This window comes from Populus trichocarpa, chromosome 5 (assembly GCF_000002775.5).
Source record: "Populus trichocarpa isolate Nisqually-1 chromosome 5, P.trichocarpa_v4.1, whole genome shotgun sequence".
In the NCBI taxonomy this organism is placed as follows: domain Eukaryota; kingdom Viridiplantae; phylum Streptophyta; class Magnoliopsida; order Malpighiales; family Salicaceae; genus Populus; species Populus trichocarpa.
Window position 1 is genome coordinate 18,923,398 of NC_037289.2, and position 20,403 is coordinate 18,943,800.

At 31.6% G+C, this 20,403-nt stretch overlaps 1 protein-coding gene across 1 annotated transcript; it reads right to left on the reverse strand.

Annotated features, from left to right (window-relative positions):
• Positions 1-372: 372 nt before the first annotated feature.
• On the reverse strand, positions 373-2,088 carry LOC7469176 (1-aminocyclopropane-1-carboxylate oxidase 5). The gene is made up of 3 exons (XM_002307425.3): positions 1,887-2,088; positions 1,436-1,662; positions 373-1,235 (listed from the first exon to the last, which is right to left on the reverse strand). The coding sequence occupies exons 1-3, from the start codon at positions 1,992-1,994 to the stop codon at positions 638-640; spliced, it is 933 nt and encodes a 310-aa protein (XP_002307461.1). The 5' UTR covers positions 1,995-2,088; the 3' UTR covers positions 373-637.
• Positions 2,089-20,403: the final 18,315 nt, after the last annotated feature.

Here is a 20,403-nt window from a genome sequence, read left to right on the forward strand (position 1 = left end):
AGCACCATTAATGATCTTGATCAATGTATCAAACACAGGGTTAATTACTTATATGGTCCCTTAAGGCTTAGATGCTGGCCATTCTAACCCTTGTGCTTTAATTTTGGGCAGAACAACCCTCAGATATTCAATTCGTGGTCACTCCATAAAACTCATGTTCATCAAATTTCTGCTTTGTGCACACATACAAGTGGATGAAAGGATCAGATGTGACCATTAAAATGTTTACAGCACTGGGCGCTCTCTCCTTTTCTTTTTTATATAACAACCATTAAACAAACCAGCGCTTTGTTTCTGCAGTCTCTTATCATTTAAGTTGCTGGACTCTCCTTCTCCCCGCTTCCCTCAATTATTTTCTTGAAGATATAGAGCTTATTTCACAGTACTGTTTATATAGGATACTATTAATTGTACAAAGCAAACTTTAGCAAATGTAGTGTAAACACCTCATAATTGCATAACAAGGAAAGGACATGAACAATCTAAAGAAAACACACGGATATAACAAGCTTTCGTTTCTCTTCATATGTATGGTTAAGAGAAAGAAGCCTTCTGCCATGAGGCAAATTACCTGTCACTAAAACCATATACTAGAAAAAGAAAAGGTTTCATCTTCTTAATGTGAAGCTGCACCCTTTTACATGGCCGTTGCAGCTTGGAACCTGGGCTCTTTCGGAAGGAACTTCTGCTCAGCATAAACAGACATGTAATCACCAAACAAAAACTTGGGGTAAGTTTGATTGATCTTTTCGCTATCTTTCTCCACCAATGCTGGTGCAGGAGCTACAGTGGCCTTAAGCGATGGATTATAGAAAGAAGCAATCGACCTTCTGTTCCCGTCCGGGGAGGCCAAAACACGGTGCCACGTACTCTTATATCGGCCATTGCTAAGGACCTCAATCTGATCACCGGTATTGATGACAATAGTGTTCTTCATTGGCTGGACATCAATCCATTGCCCATCTTTGAGAATTTGAAGGCCGCCTACCTCATCATCTTGGAAGAGTAAGATGACACCCCCAGCATCGGTGTGGGCTCGGAGGCCATTGACTAGCTCAGGATGAGGACATGGTGGGTAGTGGCTAACCTTGGTACCAAAGAAGGCACCGTCTCCTTCTCCATCATTGAATGCCTTCTTGATGTATCCTTTTGGTAAGTCCAAGTTCTCATCCATCACTTCCATGACCTTCTCGGCCAATTTCTTCAGCTCAGCACGGTATTCAGTCATGGTTTCCCTGTCATTATTGCCAGAAAGTTATATATTGCGCCTGTTTTTCTTTGATTAGTTATACCATTGATAATTTTCAGGGATGATGAAAGTTGAGTTATATTTGTCTGTGCCGAGTCTGTTCTTTTATCGAGTCACCTTTTGTTTATACGAGTTTCAGAGGAGAGAAAGAAATCATGCATGGAAATTGGAAGTGCTTATACTTACTTGAATCCGGGGGTTTTAGATGGCCACTCGTTGTTATCTAGGAGAGTGATAACATCTTCCCAGTCCACACTCTCCAATTTCTCACCGCTCTTCTTCCCAGCTAAGTCATTCAAAGTCTTTGCTACTGTTGAGTTCTTGAAGGTTTCCTCTCTTTCCAGCTTAAAGTATTCTGAGCTAACCTTCTTCACCCTCTCTAGGAGCTCCTCTGGGATTCCATGGTTCATCAGCTGTAACAAGTCATAAACAATGCACATTAATTTAGAGAAATCATCTTACACTATACGCTCTTGGCAGGTAATGCCACACCAGGAAATTCTTTTTTAAGGGTAATGGCTTGAATGGCCAAGGAAATCCAAAATTATCCACCATTCTTTTCTAAGACCCAATTTTATGTGTTATGATCATCCAACAAAGAAACATTGCCCTGAAACTACATAAAAAATAAAATTACCTGGAAGAAACCCCACTCCTCGCATCCATTGGCAATCTGAGCCATTGTCTTGGCCCTCTCTTCGCCTGTGCCATTGACCTTAGAGAAATCAATCACTGGAATTGCCATGGAAGTAAAGGAAGCAATGAGCCGAACACAAGGTCAGAGGAGGAGAGGGAGAGATTGCTTTTATTGTGATTGCAAATGGAAGGGTTGCATGGGGGGTTATTTATAGTAAGATTTCCCGCCATATAGATTGTCAACTCTCTTCTTAATTACTTTAATTTGTTTTTTTTTTCTTAAAATAATTAAGAAGCCTTTGGGGTGAGGTACGTGGGACGGCGACATTTTTGCTTAAGGTCAACGCTTTAATAGCCACGTAATGCCACCGGCAATCCAAAACAGAAGCATTCTGTTGCTCTTTCGTAGTTTCTTTCAGGTGAGGTGATGCGTATACATACCTCTCTTTTCTATATTCTAAGTTCTAACTGTCAGATTTCTTTTTTACTTCAAAAAACCATAAACAATCACATCCTATCATTTCTTTCCATAATTAGTAGCAAAGGTAGCCAAAGGCAAAGTTAAAAAAAAAAAAACAACTAAATCAGAAGGTAAAAACATTGTAGCTCCTTTTATATTTTTTTTATTCACCACTGTAATGCAATAATCTTTTTATCATTTACAAGAAAAACTGCTTGTTTTTTAACCAGGGATATTTTTGTCTTATCATAAAGTCTATTAGTCATTATAAATTTATTCGGAGAAGGCATTCTTGTTTATTCAATATATTTATAATAGTAAAAGAACCAAAATATCCCTACAATAGGGGAAAAAAAATAACATTATAGGGAAAGAGTATTGTCTTTTTCTTTTTTATAATATGGTATGATTACGGTTATGGCCTTAGGGACAAAAAAAAAGCCATTGAAATAGGGGTATTGATGTCTTTTTATCTTGGTTTTTTTTTTTTTGTAACTGTTGGTTTGGTTGAAGATACTAATATAATTTACAATTTAATTAATAATTTTTAAATAAAAAAAGTTGTTGACGCGTGTCTAGCAAGCACTAGTGCATGGGAGATGTGACACATTTTAGGCAGCGTGTGCAGCGTCTTCCGGTGATAGTAATGAGCTTCTGCCATTTATTTGGTTATCCTTCATGTTCTCTTCCTTTATTGGTAGCACGTGGTATCTAAAGATGGTTGGTTTGTCGTCGGTGGCCCTTCCTTCCCCCCTCCATTTATCTCTCCTACCTAGAAAATCAACTTCGGTTCTTGTTGGTGTTTCAGATTCAGTCCTTTTATTTTTTATCTTTGATCTTTGTTCTTTTCTCTATGTTTCACCAGTTATCTGAATTGTTTTTGAACTCGTTAAGTCGATCAGATCACATCGAGTTAACCTCCACATGATTTAATTTTTTTACTAAAAAAATATTAACAATGCTTGAATTTATTTTTTTTGTATATTAAAAAAAAATATGATTCGACTCATAACGTAATGCGGGCCAATGATATAGTATTAATCTAATATATTGTCAACCTCATACTAGTTGTCCATCATATGCGTTATATTTTGATAATACATACTAATATTTCGTTGGTTATAATGCATGCATGCGAGCTAGCTAGCTAAAATGGTTTTTTGATTGTTTTACTTAGTAGTTTTGGGATGTCTCTAGTAGTTTTGGGATGTCTCTAGTACTGTTGGAGCTTGGGTGGATGAGTCCTCACCTTATTTTACTGATCGTAGTTGTTCTTTCTGATCTGGTTCTTATATTTGTCTGAATGTTAGGATACATATATATATAGGATCGGACAGATTATATATGGACCGCTCGATCAATAAGTAATGTCGGAAAATTAACCGTATCAACATCGATCATTGCTGTACTTGTAGAGATAATGTTAGGAATCTATCTATTTCATTGCTGTTCTTGTAGAACTCATTAAAAGTTAGAAAGCCATCTAAATCATTGCTGTTCTTGAAGAGCTAATGTTGGAAGACTACCTAATCCATTGATGTACCTTGTAGTTGTAAGTCGTAAAAATTGTAAGAAAAAATATGGTCGGATTTGCATAACTGGCATGTTTCCAGATACAATCAATCATAACATGAATCAGTGATTCTTCTTTTAGCCACGTAGTATGCATATGACAGTGCCATATCCTCAAAGCTGGATCATATCATTTCTGTCTTTTATATTTGTGGTCGAGAAGACATCATCACCATATGATATATCTGTGCCACCCTCTCATTCAAACCCTGCAAATAGAAAACAGAAAAAAAGCTGATGTGTTAGTGTTAGTATCAGTAGCTAGGTAGCCGTAGTTTGAAAGCAAATGTTTTATCGCAGTAGAGATCGTGCATGGTCACAAAATGGACATCAGTGGTGACTGTGGAATGCTTGCCAGCACTCCCTCAACATCCCAAGTTCGTTTGGACTTCCTGACCTGCACCTCGGTGAGAATATATAAAGAATAAATTAATAAGCAATGAAAAAGATTGTTTAATTACATATATAGAATATCTCTGAGGAGCCAGGCAGAGAGTACTGTTAGCTAGCTAGGTATCGTGTCTTCATCATACCCATGGAGGATCAAGAGTCAAACTGGCTATCTAATCCAGCTAATTTTGATGAACAGAACATGGGTTCAGTGGCTTAAGGTCAACTCGACTTGCTATTAATATAAACTTTAAGTAGAAAATTGTTGTACGTAGTAGAAGTCTGTGCCCAGCAGGACTACAGAGCTGTCAGTTTGCTAACCTGAGCACCTTATATTTATTTAAATCTGTGAGAACTCGAACCAGCGAGAAATTAATTAGGCATACTAAACGCAGCCCTTTTGCCATCTCTCGTCTTCATCATATATTGTTTGCATTTCATAAAATTCAAGCTCAAAAGATTGTTGCTGAAACGTAACTGTAAACTATAGGGACATTTTTTTTTTCCAGAATTTATATATATGACCAATAATCTTGTAACTTAGAGAACGATCAGCAGTTTAAGATATGGGTTGAATGAATGCAATTACTTAATGAATATTTATTTTTGGTTAAAATATTATTCATTACAATAATTTGATATTATCCTGATAATTATTTTTATCTGAGGTCGCATAAAGGAGCACTCAAATGCATTCCCCCGAGACAAGGCTCATGGAGAGTGGGGAGGAAATGCCTTGAAAAGGGTGAAAAACTTTGTGTAATATTCATGTATGGTGGTGAATAGTTGATTCGGTTCCTTCCTCTTGAAGAACTCTTTCTCATCCTCTCACATGGCGCTGATTAATGATGTCTCTAAAAACAAGGCATCCATTAGGGTAGAAGAGAAATGGTCTAGGGTGTCTGTACATAGATTTGGTTTATGCTCCATGTCTTTCATCATGTTTTTTAATCAATCTCATCATACAAAAAAAAATGTAAATAATTATCTTTAGGAAGCTTTGATAAATATATAATAATTTTGTATAGTAATTATAATAACATGTTCAAGCCGGCAAACTCATCCCCGTGGTCAGCAAGCATCCATCTGTCCACAGAATTTTCAACCAGTTCCATTGGAAATCAAAGGTGTGAATGACTTTGAATTGGATTAAATAATTCCTTCATAATAGCTTGATTATGTATATCAATCTTGTCAATGAAAATGATGTTACTAATATTCAATACAATGCACTACCAGAATATTTCATAACACCTACGGAATATTTTGTCAGTGATTTAATCAAAAATAAAATTAGTGACATAATATTAGACATAAACATGTTGTTGAAAAATATATTGTCAGTGATTTTTGTTTTGTTGGTCATTCTGTCAGTAATATAATCATTGATAGATTTATAAACAAAAATAGCACGCCAAACAAAAAGAATTTACTGGTATCCATTCCGTCAGTAAATCCATCGGTAATTACGGCATGTTACCGCGGAATAAACCGTTGGTAATTCCATCAGTGATCATATGCATATTACCGACGAAATTAAATCATCGGAGAATTACATCTAATAGTGACAGGTCTTGTAATTTTTTTTCAACTCTCTGGAACTTTTTGATGGATTTACTCCACGATAACTCCGTCAGTATTGTATTTAATATTTTAAAAAAGAATTAAAATAAAATAAAATAACCAAATTTTATTATTAATTTAAAAAATATTATTCAATACAATTTATCTAGTGGATAAAAGCTAGAGGAGGGGAAGAAGGCAGATCTTCATCGAAACAGGAGAGCGACGAGGTTGACCACTTGTACCAATAAGGGTTGCCAACAACTGCTTAAGGATATTCACTTTATCCCTTAGGCCGGCCATCTCAGATCTAAGTTAGGTCATCTCAGCACTAAGTCAGATCGTCTGAGCTTTAACTTATTATCGTACAATCACCTAGACAACTAAAGATTGTTAGCTCGAACCCGATTGCAAGGAACCAATGATCGATACACTACGGCCCATTTGCATATCCTCAGTTGTAGTGTTAGAGATATTGTAAACATGATTTCTATCGGGTCCATCTAATAATTCAGCCTTCAACCACAAATCTGAATCGATTTCCGGATGGGTTGCAGGATTGTCCTCATATCTCTCCTACAATTGAGTGTTATATGTTTTCCAAGAAAATAAAAACAAGTTGTCAAATTTAAAAAAATATAATTTAAGAAGAAAATTGTTAAAATCCAACTTACCACAAACTTCTAAACTTGGCTATTCATGAGTTGTTCCATCCATTTCTGACGGTCTTCATTTCGCATGTGAGTTTCAACAAAAAAAACTCCATTAACCTTGGATCGCGTCCAAGCACCGTAGCCAACAAAAAAGTTATTGTTAGTTAAACATTTTCATATAATACAATATTTTTCATGTGAAATGTATGGAACGGGTCCACTAGTATGCGTAGACGCAATGAATCTTCTTATTTCAGTTCTCTGCATCGGATCGCGACCGCAACACCAAACGCTCAGACATCATGAGTTTGGTATAAGTATCCAGTATAGCCTTTAAGACGATGAAGATTTGAAATTTCTCCACACAACCACGTCTTCCTGGACCTAAAGACCTCTTTTTTAAATATTTCTTTAATTTGTTTTACATCTTATACCAAAAATCACGCAACCTAGTTCGTAAAAAAACATAATTGGTTAAGATTATGAGAAGTAAAATTTGAACACTTTAAAAAAAATATCACATTTTGAATTCAATCTTACCTTATGGCATGCTTATCCTACACTCTCATAGAAACAGAGTTGACAACCTACTCCGAGTAAGATTTTTCCTTGCACGTCAATTTCATAAAATAATTAGTTTATTAAAATTTAAAAAACTAACTGGATTAAATAATAAAAATTGTTTAAGTATATACTAACCTTAAAATTTCTGAACCAAACATCAATCATAGGCTTTTATTCAGGATTTTTAAAAACCTGACTCCACTGAAACAAAGACACTTCCATTGACGATTTCATCGTCGATGTTATCATGCGAGCAGCCTTCACATTTATAAACCTGAAATTTCCTTCGTTCATTGAAATTAATTATTAAAAGAGAAGAAACTTACATGTTGTGGCCAGGCTTTGATTGAGCAATATATTTCTCAGTGTATACATCCTTCTTTAAAGAGATACCTTCTTTGTGAGTCGCCCTCTCACTAGACGAGTCTGCGTCGAGAGAGGGTGCTTGTGTCTAAGGTGCTTGGTCATGGTCAACACTTAGCGACTCATGGTCAATCATAAGCGTTGTCAAAAGAACCAGCAACGTTCATGTCTGTATTACTCTCTAATGATCTTTTTTCATCATCTAAACAAAATAATTATAAAAAGGTAATAACATTATCATTATATCCTATTTAAAAAAAATGGCAACACCTCCCCTACGGAGACTACTCAAAATTTTATTGACCTGCAAATACGAATAAATAAATAAAGCTACAATCTAATTGATTTTAATTTTGACTACTATTTAATTTAAAAATCATTCCAAAAATTCAATTAATATCTTAACATCGTAATATATTTAATAATTATTGCATGTTATTGCTATCCATTTAGACAGAAAAAAAAAAAGACATGTATGATAACATCTAGAGAAAATAAAGAAGGATGCAAGCTCAGAATAAAAATAGCACATTTAAAACTTCAAATTATAATCAAACTTTGTACAAATAAATAATTGTAAATAATGTTTCTCTCTAATTATTGTAAAGTAAACTTTCTGCATCCAAATCATAGATTTCTCGGCCATGTTATTTCATCTCAAGTACTAAACAAACATATAAACACTTCCTATTTTTTATGGTCATTGACTTTTCTATCCTATATTATGACTGGAAAAAAAATAGTAATTGAAACTCTACAACACAATTTCATTAAAGAGCAGGCTACGTAAGTAAAGGCTCATGAGCTAATTACATTTCTTTCTTGACTATAATGAGCTGATCCAAAAATAGAAAATCCAAACCCTAACACACCTATACCAACTTGTCACAAGTATTACATTGTCTTTTACATACTTTCACTCATTACAATTTGATAGATAATCACATATACAATATACATCCTTGGCTATAGTGAGATTTTCAATTGAGTGTCTAGAGTATTTTTTTCGTTAGTATTTTTATTTGTATTTGATAATTTTCTAGTAGTGTTTTTTCTATCTTAGAACACTAACGAAACATAATCTAATAGTTTGTGTATTTCTTTCTTGCAAATTCTAGGGTTTTTAGCTAACGAGATTGGTTTAATAGTTAAGTTCTAATGGGTTTTGAAATTTTAGTATGAATGAGTATATTTTTAATTGAAGAAAAAGATAACCAATAACATTTCTTCAATCTCTTTGGCACTACTCAATCCAAAAAAGATGAACACCCCAATGTAATCCAGTCCACATTAGATATAACACCCATACCTAACACTCCCATAAAGCCATGTGTTGTGATTTTAAAAAAGCATGGATTTCAAGTAAGGTGATGAGAAAAGTTGAGTCTATGTGCCATTACCATGTAGGGGATTTCATGAGGTAATGAAGACGTGTAGTAAAGGGATTAGGAAGTGTAGATTCATTGGTTAGCCAGCCAGAGAGCCTAAATAGTCTTGGCAACAAGGAATAAAAGAAAAAAAATGAAAGGTTAGCGGATACAAGAAATCAATTGTACATGTCTACTATTATTGAGATTTCTTGTTATAAATAGACAATGGCATGTTGATGCCAGTCTTTAGATGTAATTGGTGCATTAATTATTACCTTTGTATTAATTTCAACCAAACCATGGTGGGAATCTTTAATTTCGGTGATATCATACCAATAACATTTGAATAAAAAGACTCTATTATACTCATTATAATATTGCAATTCAACCACCTCTTCTAATTTCTCATAATAATGAACTTCAAATTCATTAGAAGTTGATCATTTAATAAAAACTCCACTATTATAGGTCTTTCAATCCCTTTCATACTCTTCGGTATGAAAGACATATTCATTAACAAAATACTTATTATAGCACCTGACCTTTCTTTCAAGACCCAAACATAGTAAATTCCAATTATCCCTAGCATTCCCTCCTATCTGATAAACCTGGTATAGGATTACAACTATCAATAGCTAAAGAGAAAGGTGTTATGAAATTAAGTATTATGAGAGTTAGGAATTATTAAGTATTGCTTACATGTGTTCTGAACCACATAACAAATTGATCATCTTCTAATTGGAAAATTTGAGATTCAGTCATATGTGAATTTTAAAATAGTAAAAATTGATAATATTGCCTTCGAGAAATTATTCAATCTATTAATTTTTAAGAGTATAAGAGAAAAATTGTTTAAAAATAACATGTTAATATTTTACTTACCAAATAAAATATCTCAATTCATTGCAGTTAAATAGGACATAATTAATTGCATGTCTGAATTCGATTTCTATCAAGTATCTTCCCCTTATTGTATTTTTTTGATAAAAGTTGTCCATGATGGAAAAATATTGACAAATTCTCACTCGAAGGCACTTCCTCACCGTTATCGTGTCTTTGCACTTGGTTGATTATTGTTCTCAAGTAAGATATAGTACGAGATAAATATTGAGATCTCTTTAACAATATAAGCCTCGTATATTGAAACCTCGTATTACGCCTTGTTTTTAACTTTTTTATTAAGGTTGAACAAGTATCTGCATGGAATTAAATGAATATTTTAAATTAAAAACTAAAGACAATAGAAATTTAATTAGGATGCATGTGTATGATTTTATAACTTTTTTTCTATAGAAATTTAATTATGATGATGAGAGCTTGATTTGTGATAAAATGAGGGGAAAAGGTGTTATTTTCAGCATATAAAAAGGAGGAGGAAGAAGAAATGAGGGTGGGGGAGAAGGAGGTCGTCTGACATATTATAACTTAAGTATTACCGATGTATTCACCAATGGATATTAGAAACGGTTATATTTTATTGGTAATTCTATCTGTAATATTGACACATCATAATTTTATTTTTTTCATTTATTTATTTTTAATTATAATTCTCTCGGTATTCACCGACAGAAAATTTCTATCGGTAAATACCTAGAAAACAACGATGTCATTTCTTGTAGGTAAATATCATCATAAATAACTAACGGTATTTTTTCTGTTGGTATTTTTTCATTTATATTTGATAATTTTCTAGTAATGATGGTAATATATATGCAACCGTGTTAGGATTTCGTGTGCAACAGTCTAAATGTTCGGTCTGACTTGATGGGATACGTAGAAAAGCAAACATAGAAAAAAAAAATCTTTTTTTTTCCAAAACCCAGGGAACATAATGAATTTTGATATAAAGAAAAATCTACCATTGAAAAATTTATTTAACGTGATTTATGTAATTAATATAGACTTAAGTTACTAGTCCTAAAAGAACTATATTTATAGAAGAAGTTAAATATCCACTTCCCGTATAATAAGACAAAACCATACCAAGAAATCAACTCTCAGCCGCATCATTTCTTGATTCTATCTTCTTTCAGCAAGCTAAGCATTTTTCCTCCTGCCTGGCTTTATATATAATTCATATCGTTTTCCATCCGTATTGCTTGTGTGCATCACCTTCTTACTAATATTTCATGGAAGCAACTGCAACAATCAAAGTGTCGTTTGCTTACAATAGCAATGGTTTTTCCCACTCACCATTAAAGCTCGTCAATCCACTGCTTCCATCTGGTATGAATACTGTATTACACTTTGTTTTAGGTTAAATTCTGCTCATGATGTTAGGCAGGATCATTTGAATTCGTTTACTTTTTATACATGTTCTTAAATACTTTATGTCACTATGCTGTCAATAATCTCACCGCCATGATTGCGGCATATCCCTGTTCAACGAGGCAGAGCTGGCGATAATTCCATTGGTTTCCAAAATGTCGAATCTGAATAATATGATAATGGCATTTTGTTTCTGTTTCTGGTTACGGATCGATGATGACAATTTTTTGAATTTGCTTGATGAAGTCTTGGGTTTTATTCTTATACTTTGGCCCAAAACTATATTTCTTCTGGTGGAGATTAATAAAACTCTGCCCGTAATATTTAAGGCTTCGTGGTGGCCCAAATTCATAATAAGACGTTCTTTCTCGTATTATATGATATATTACAGTTATTTTTTAAAATATTTTTTAATTAAAAATATATTAAATAATATTTTTTTATTTTTAATATCAACACATCAAAATAATTCAAAATCATAAAAAAATAACACATGAATCTAATCTATTATTAACTTTTTGAAAAATTATTAGGTTTAGATTAATATCCATTAATGCCCTAATGAATATTCGTGGCTAAAAGAACAGTCCCACCTTTGAGACAATATGTTATAATTTCGTAAATATGAATTTTATAAATGATTTCCATGCTAACATGAAAATAAACATTGAAAACTCTAATTTATACATTTCCGGACTTGCATCTCAGCTACGGGAGTTATAAATACATCACCATGTGATGTGATGGGCCAAACTACAAGGCCCATAACCCAAAAGAAAGAGGCCAAACTAAAAGCCCCAGTAACCAAAAAAGACCGTCCAAATTTATGCTTGGCCCAATAGCTACTATCCAATCAGCTAGCTAGACTAGAGGCCCAGCCAACTAACAAAGATAATAATAATAATAAGATTTTTCCAAGCAAAGAGAAGAAAAAAAGAAAGAAAAGAGACCAGTTTAGAAACCAAGAAGAAGACATAGAAAACAAGAAAGAAAAAGAAAAAAAGAAGGATAGGCTACTAGAGCGTTACTATGACTTTGTCGTTTACATGTGCTAGATCAAAAGAACAATCTTACTAAGACAAATCCAATAATATCAAAAAACACAACCGTCAAATATGGGAAATAGCTACATGCATAGCTAAAAAATGATCGGGTGTCCCATGTGCTAGACCTAATTTCTTTTTTTTTTCTTCAATTTAGTCCCTTGTTTTTCAATAATTCTTTAATTTAATCGAACTAGACAATATGCAAGGAAAGGAAGAATAAAGGAAAAGAAAGGGAAAAACGAAAAAATATTGACACATCAAACAATGTTTAAGCATGTTCCATAGCATTGTTATAACCACCTACTAGTATTCTCTGTTTCACAAGGTATTAGTGTAGGCACGTAACTTATCTTGTTTTATAAATTGACAATATAATATTTATATGAACAATGTTTTTTATAAGTTACCCTTGTGGTCAAGTAAGTAGTTTTTATAATTACTCTACATGATATATTTGTGAACTTCACTCTCCACAAAACGATCTTATATGACCTTAAAGGTGTATAAATATCTAAGAATATCAAGTAACAAACACATAGATTTCAATACAAAACCATAAATACAACAATCACAACATGTGCTCCTCCAGGTTCTCTCATTCTCTTTGTTATATGTTATTTTTCTCCTGCATGTTTAATAACTTATATATTAGAGGATTTCATCCTGATAAGAAACTTGTTTTGTAGAAGTTAATAATTCATAAGTCCAATTCAATTTTTTTTAAAAAAAAAAATCCAAGGCCTATTGCAGAAAAGCTCAAATTTAATTTGATTTTTTTTTAATTTTATTAGTGGTGTTATTTATGTAAAATTGAATAAAAACTACTTCATCTCTTTTTAAACATCACTTTAAGTTTTTTCTTGGCTAAAAAATTAGAAAAGTCAAGGCATGTTAAAGTAACCAGCCTCTCTACTATAGGTCCTTTAGATCTCCAGCAAATTGCCTACCAAATAAAAGTGATCACTAAAATTATTCAAGCCACACAAAAAAAAGCTTTGAGCTTTGCAACTCCCGATGTAGACGATTTTAGTTTCTTTGACAAATAAGATAAAATGATGTGCAAAAAACTTGGAAAGTTATATTGGTTATTTTATTGAGGTTTGTAATTATTTATTATTTTTTATATTTAATCAAATATTAAATTATATCTTGACATTATAATAATAATAATAATAATAATAATAATATCATTTTAAAAATGTCCTTTATGCCAATATTAATTTTTTTATTTTTAAAGATATTTTAATCGTTTTATTATGCAATTAATATTTGAAAAGATTTATTTATTTTCAGTTCATTTAATTGATAATAACTAATGAATTATATGAAAAGATTTCAATACCTTTAAAAGGTATTCTTAATTATTTTGGACAGGGAAGAAAAATTATTATTACATTATTTCAGTGAATGGTATGAGTTCAATGTTTTTATAAAATCAATTAGTTTCTTTTAATCGTGAAGTTTTTTTTTATATTCTGGGAAGAAAAAGAAATAAAAAAATGCTTTTTAGAGTCATTTTCCCCCACTACAATATATACCTTGGGCAAGTTAAATTCGCACTTCAAATTAATTCGCTGGGTTAAAAGTATTTATTTATCTCCCAGATTGCTACTAACTAGCACTTAGAAAATCATCGTCGAGTACTAAAGAGCAGCATAATCGATCAAACACCTTAATTAGCAACAGGACTGAATGTATATGTTGGACATATTATTATTATTATTATTATTATTATTATTATAACTTAAGGTAGCAAGTTAAATATTATTATTATTATTATTATTATAACTTAAGGTAGCAAGTTAAATGAAGGTTAATAACCATTTTATAAAACTCTGGAACTGGATTAATGATCAGTAGAACAGGAATAATATCATCCTGCCATTATTCACGTTACAACACTCACTCTTCGTGCAGTCGTGCTCGTGTCCTTTGGAGTGAATCAACAACCCATAACCATATCTAGGCCAATCGAAACCAGTTCCAAGAACTTTAGCCCAGGTCGTAAAGCATAGCCGAAGACAACATTATTGTGGTTTTAATGCCTGTATCTTTCGCATGGCCCGGTTTGATTTGGAACCGACAGTAGGCCCCCATGATTCTCCATCACTGTGCTCAGGGGCAGCACACACTTTCCCATAAAAACTTCAAACGAGAGCCAGAAACATTGAAGGCTGACTGTCTTTCTTTAATAAGGCAGCATCTTATCAAGAATATCTACACTTCACATGCAGAGAGTGATTTACCTAATCCCAGTATCCAATATTAAATTATTTGTTCGTTCCGCAGCTAACAAAATTATATATCCAGTCACAATCACCAGAGACCTATATATCCAAATAATTTGAATATCAAATTACCCCTTAAATTTCTCTTGAAAAATAAGTTAAATTCACGCTTCAGTTGGTGGGTTGTTTTTATTTGATTTGATTCTTAAGGAGATGCATGCCACCTCATGTGGTGGCACCCATATTTATTGATCGAGTTCGTGTTATTTGTAAGTGCAGGCACTGCTTCATTAGAAAGATCCAGTGGTTACGTGTTCTTAATTATTCTACATGAGCAAGTGTGACTATACGTGGAAAATAGGGGGATATATATATATATAGAATATAAAAAGACTCCTTGTCTTGTTTATCAAATCGATTTTAAGGTTAATCAATGACTTGGTCACATCATGTGTTTTTGTTACCAGAGGAACTGGTAGAGCTGCTGGTGCTGGTTTTTCTCAAAGCAGTCGATATCAGGTTGGAAAGAAGAAAGAAAATCTCAAGGACTATACGCTTGTTTGAAAAAAACTGGCTAAGCTTATCTTCAAGTAGGAAAGAAGCAACGAAATTTATTGCCTATGACTATATTCTAAGCAATTTCGCCAGCTTACTTCGATATTTCCTCCTCGTTCTCTAAGATTCTCGTCGGCTTAATTTTGCACACCAGATCGATCTCTTATCTTCAGTCTTCTCTAAAATTCCCGTCGACTTTTCCATACTTTATCAATCTTGAGGAAACTGCTAGCATGATGAATCCAACTAGGGCAGTGACAATTCATCACTCATTCTGGCAGGGATAGGATAGGAGACAGTTGCATGCAGAGGCCCAAACTGATACAACCTTAAACGCTGCGTAAATCCCATCGAGTTCAGTGATGATGGGCTCCACTACCTGAGCTTTTGCTGATAGATTAATCATTTGACCACTGGTAGCTTGATCTAGAATCTAGAGAGGGCGGGAACACTTTCTGGAATCAAATAATCTAATAGAGTAGTAAGACTAATTAACTGCATCATTTTGTGCCTTGTTATTGAAAACACACAAGCCCACCAACTGACAAGTTACGTTTCCTTTTCTGTCAGTTAAAATATGACAAGTTAGTTGAAGATTTAAGGCGGGAAAGAGGGACATCTTGCTAATTCTTGTTTGCCATTGCCGCTACTCGCATCTGTTTTTGTTTCTAGTTAGCATGTCATTTTGGACTTCCAAACCCCATTCTAACCGCAGTTGTTAGCTAGGAACATAGAACTCGAAGCAAGTATCATTATGCCTAACCGCTAAAAGAAACCATAAACTAGGGCTCTAACGTTGTTTTCTTGCCTTTCATGTCCTGTGCAGGCACTTGATGTATGACCTAAGTTTCCTTCCTGTTAATCATGTAAGAGCTACGTTGGGAATTGCGAGGAGCACACTTTTCATGACATAATTACGGCCTTGTTTCAAGGCATGGTCAAGCCTCTACGCATTGACTATTAAATATAACATTTGTCAACGTATAATTAAGGCCAGTTTATTTTGATGGATGGTTCAAAGTTCGTGCCCCCTCGTTGATTACTTCTAGTAAATTTTAGGTTATGGTGTTTAATAAGAAATTTATAAATTTTCAGATTCTGATATAAAATAATTTGCCTATAAGATTAATATATATAATATTAAAATCCAATGGGCAAAAGCTAGATTGATGAGGAAAAAAAATAAAAAAATTCCTCCACGAGCTATATAATACAGGAGCCACCTCCCAGTCTACATGGCCCACAAACTTGGTGCGCTGTATCAGCAGCGGAAAGCATACATACCTAATATCTTACCTAATACCTTGACAAAGAATATTATCTACTAAGAGCCTGTTTGGCTCATCGACTGCGGTAAAAAAAAGCATACTATTCACTAGATTTCATTTTTTTTCTGCGTTGGAAACGCAGTATTTAAAAAGCAAAGAATTCCTTGTTTTTTTTGCACTGTTCACGTTAATTGCACTGTTCAATGAACAATGTAATTAACATGAATAGTGCATAGTGATGCACTGTTTATGTGAACAGTGCAAGAGAATTGCACTTTTCACTTAAAAAATAGTGAACAGTACAATTCTTTTGCACTGTTCACTTACACTGCGTGGACACTTTTTTTTTTTAGTGTGTTACTTTTTTTAACATTTTTTTTTAAAAAAAAACTAGTTTAGAGTGAATTTTATACATGATAATGTTTTATCTAATTTTATTACACGCTAAAAAATTATGAAAACTGTAGTTCTTGTCAGATGTATTTCGTACGTGATAGAAATGTAGATAGTTTAATGAACCAATAAAAAATATTTTATATAAAGTATGATTTATTTCATAATGTAATAATAATAGTTAAATCTACAATATTTAAATTAAAAACCATCAATATTAATATATATTTTTTAAAATTATTTTATAACCTCAATTTCAAAAGCATTATTAACCAAACACATTAAACTACTTTTTGTTCAACCTCAATTTCAACCACAGTTTTAACCAAACACCTATTTTTTTAAACCAACCTCAACTAAAAATACTTTTTATAAAACAACTTTTTTCAAACCACAACCACAACAACTACCGTAATACCAAACACACTCTAACTTTGTAACCAGTGATCCGGAATGGGTTATAATTTTTTTTAATAAAAATATCAGGTATATAGATTGTTAAAATTTAAAGTGTATATTGAAATGCTTCTGAAAATATCTATTTAAATAAATTTATAATTATTTATATAAATAAACAAAAAAAATTATTAACAATAACCCAAAAAGAATTCAAACAAATTCAAAAATGAATATAAATCAAGATATTCAATCACTCAAAATAAGATATTAACCCAAATATACTCATTGAAATTGTTTATTGAAATCAATAAATAAATTAACACTATAAAAAATCTATGAACTAAAGATAAACACAAATAAAACATACTAGATAAACTCACACCGTAAAGAAATATTACACAGCACCAAACACACCATAAATATTATTTTAAAAAATATATTTCATTTGTATAGAACAAAAACAAATTATAGATGAATTAGAATAATATCTTGAAAAATCAAACACAAAATCAAAGTAAAAAAATTATATTCTAAAAACGCATGCAAAATCCATGACCTAAGTCATGAGACCGGGATAAACCCATAGAAAAGAAATTGAATAAAATAAAAAAAACAAATATTTTTTAAAAAATAATATATAAGTAAGTGAAAAAACCAATAAAAAAAATTTTAGACATCACCCAATAATCATTAATGACTAATAAGGCAGTGAAAAAACCTAAAACACCCTCACCCTCAAAGCTTCTTTTTTTTTTTTTTTTTTGCATTCAAAGAAAAATAAATAATTTCATTTTAGTAATACACGATAAATTATTTCTATGGCTACAAAGTGAAAAACTCAGGCAGTATAATGTTTTGGTTAACTGGTATGTAGAAAATAAATATAATCCACGGGCTCACATGGACTTAGGGAGACCATTAATTAGTAATTACTCTATACATACCATAATCAGAATCATGTGATGCTTAAACCCCTTTTATTGGATTTTATACCCTACAACCGGTCTCAATTTCGGCAATGTGGCAGTTGTCTTCATTGTAGGCCCACAAATACTGATGTAGGAACATCCGTACAAAGAGTCCCACGAGATCGATTTGGCAAATTATCAGACCTGAAAAAGATTATTTTTTTCGGCCATCACCATTTGATTGATCACACGTAACCTCGCATATCTCTGAAAAAAGAAATCAGTGGAGGATTTATTTTCAATTTATTTATCCAATCTTTTTTACCGAGTGATGTTGTATTTTTTATAAAAAAAATTCAAATCATGAAATTTCATGTTAATTTTATCATATTTAATAATTAATAAAAAATTAAGTATTTTTATTATCATTATAAGTTGTAAAACATTAGCTCTATAAATCATTCCTGATTTAGAGAAAACTACACTACCTCAACTTTAGAATGAGAAAAAATAAAACCCTGTTTATTTATGTTTTTATTAATTAAATTGATTGATAAAATTCAGAGAGAAAAAAACCTTTTTAAATCAGCTAACTAATTATTCAAATTATTTCTTTATTCAATTTAAATTAATTTTTTTACTATACAATTTTATCCAATCCAGTACGTAATTCAAATACTTAAAAAGTTACTGTTAACTATTAAAATACTTAAAAAGTTCCGGATTCAATTTTTGAAAAGAATTTAACCTAACATAGACGAAAATAATTAGGGTTTTTTTCTTTTAAATAGTGCTTTACATGTGATTTTAAAGAAGTTGAAAATTAAAATTGGATTTTAGCGCTTTTTGGCACGTGAGACTCCATACTTGGATCCACCGACATGCTACGCTGACCACGCAATCCAATAGTTAATAGATTGCTAAGCAGAATCAGGACGTGTTTCCTTCTGCATTTCAAAAATATTTTTAATAAAAGTTAAATTTTTTTATTAAATTTAAATTTATATATTTTTAATATTTTCAAATTATTTTAATGTGTTAATATCAAAAATATTTTTTTAAAAATAAAACAATATTATTAACATATATTTTAAAATAAAAAATTATTTAAAAAACAACAATAAACACCATCAAATTAACTACCGAACCTAATTATAGCTGCAATATGGGGGCGATGTGGACCTGCACCTGACCTTAGATGGGACCCATCCATCACGTGCAGTAGAACGACTATTATTTTAGCATGTTTGCTTTTGAGAAAACGCTTTTAATTTTTAATTTTATTTTTTTTACATTTTTATATCATTTTTATTTATTTATGTTAAAAATAAATTTTTAAAAAATAAAAAATATTATTTTAATCAATTTCTAAATAAAAATCAATTTAAAAAATAATCACTATCATATTTTAATAAAAAAAACTCTAGGAGAATATTAAAAAATACAATATAAATTGTTTTTTTATTTTTTTTAATTTTAAAATATATTAAATTATTTTTTTTCAATAAATTTTTTTTTAACCTCGTTGTCAAACTGTCCTATTTGTTTTTGCATTTTAAAAACGCTTTTGAAAAAAATTAATTTTTTTTGCTTCAAATTAATATTTTTTATATTTTATCATTTTGATACATTAATATTATAAATAATTTTTAAATAAAAAATACTTTAAAAATCAATCACAACCTCCCAAACACAATATTTGTCATCAACGTGTTCCACCCTCCTAGTACTCCGTCAACTTGGCGCTTCTATTTTGGACTGATCCAGTGAGCAGTCTATTTACGCTCTTGTTCCTTTCACTTTTTGACACCAACCATTTTGAGAAGTATGCTCTTTTGCATATTCCATATTCCACTTGTCCTCCTTCGTTTATGGGAAAAATATTTGTGCAATTTTGACAACAACTGTTGGAAGCCATGCTTTAATTTAGTCTCCCATCCTTGTTAAGACGAAATATATTAATTATATTATTCTTCATACCTTTGCATGTTTATCACAGAAAATAATATAAAAAACAATATTATTTTTAATCATTTCTTCATGCAATAGCAAAAAAATCCTTCAATCGACTTAAACATCAGCCAAAATTAAACAAAAAAATTAAAATATTCCGAGCTTATATAATCCATATATATATATATATATATATATTAAGAAAAGTCAAAAACTTTGTTTTTCAAACACTAATGTTTTCCTTGCTCTTGTATTTATTGTAATATTTCTTAGATTATCGATAAAATACATCTCCCTATTTAGTATTTTCCATGGTTTCTTTTCGTACTATTATAAGGCAGGTTTCTCGTAATTTGTGTTCTATTTTCTTCCCTCGGTCTATCTTGTATTTTAGCCGTACAGCATGTGCATGGAATGGGTTTCGACAGTTATTATATTATATTATATAAAACACTAAATAATGCGGCCAAACACTGGGCCCGCATCATTGTTCACACTATTGACATTTTACCGTGATTTTATTATTTAAAATTTTATTTTTAATTATTTTTTTTATGATTGTAAT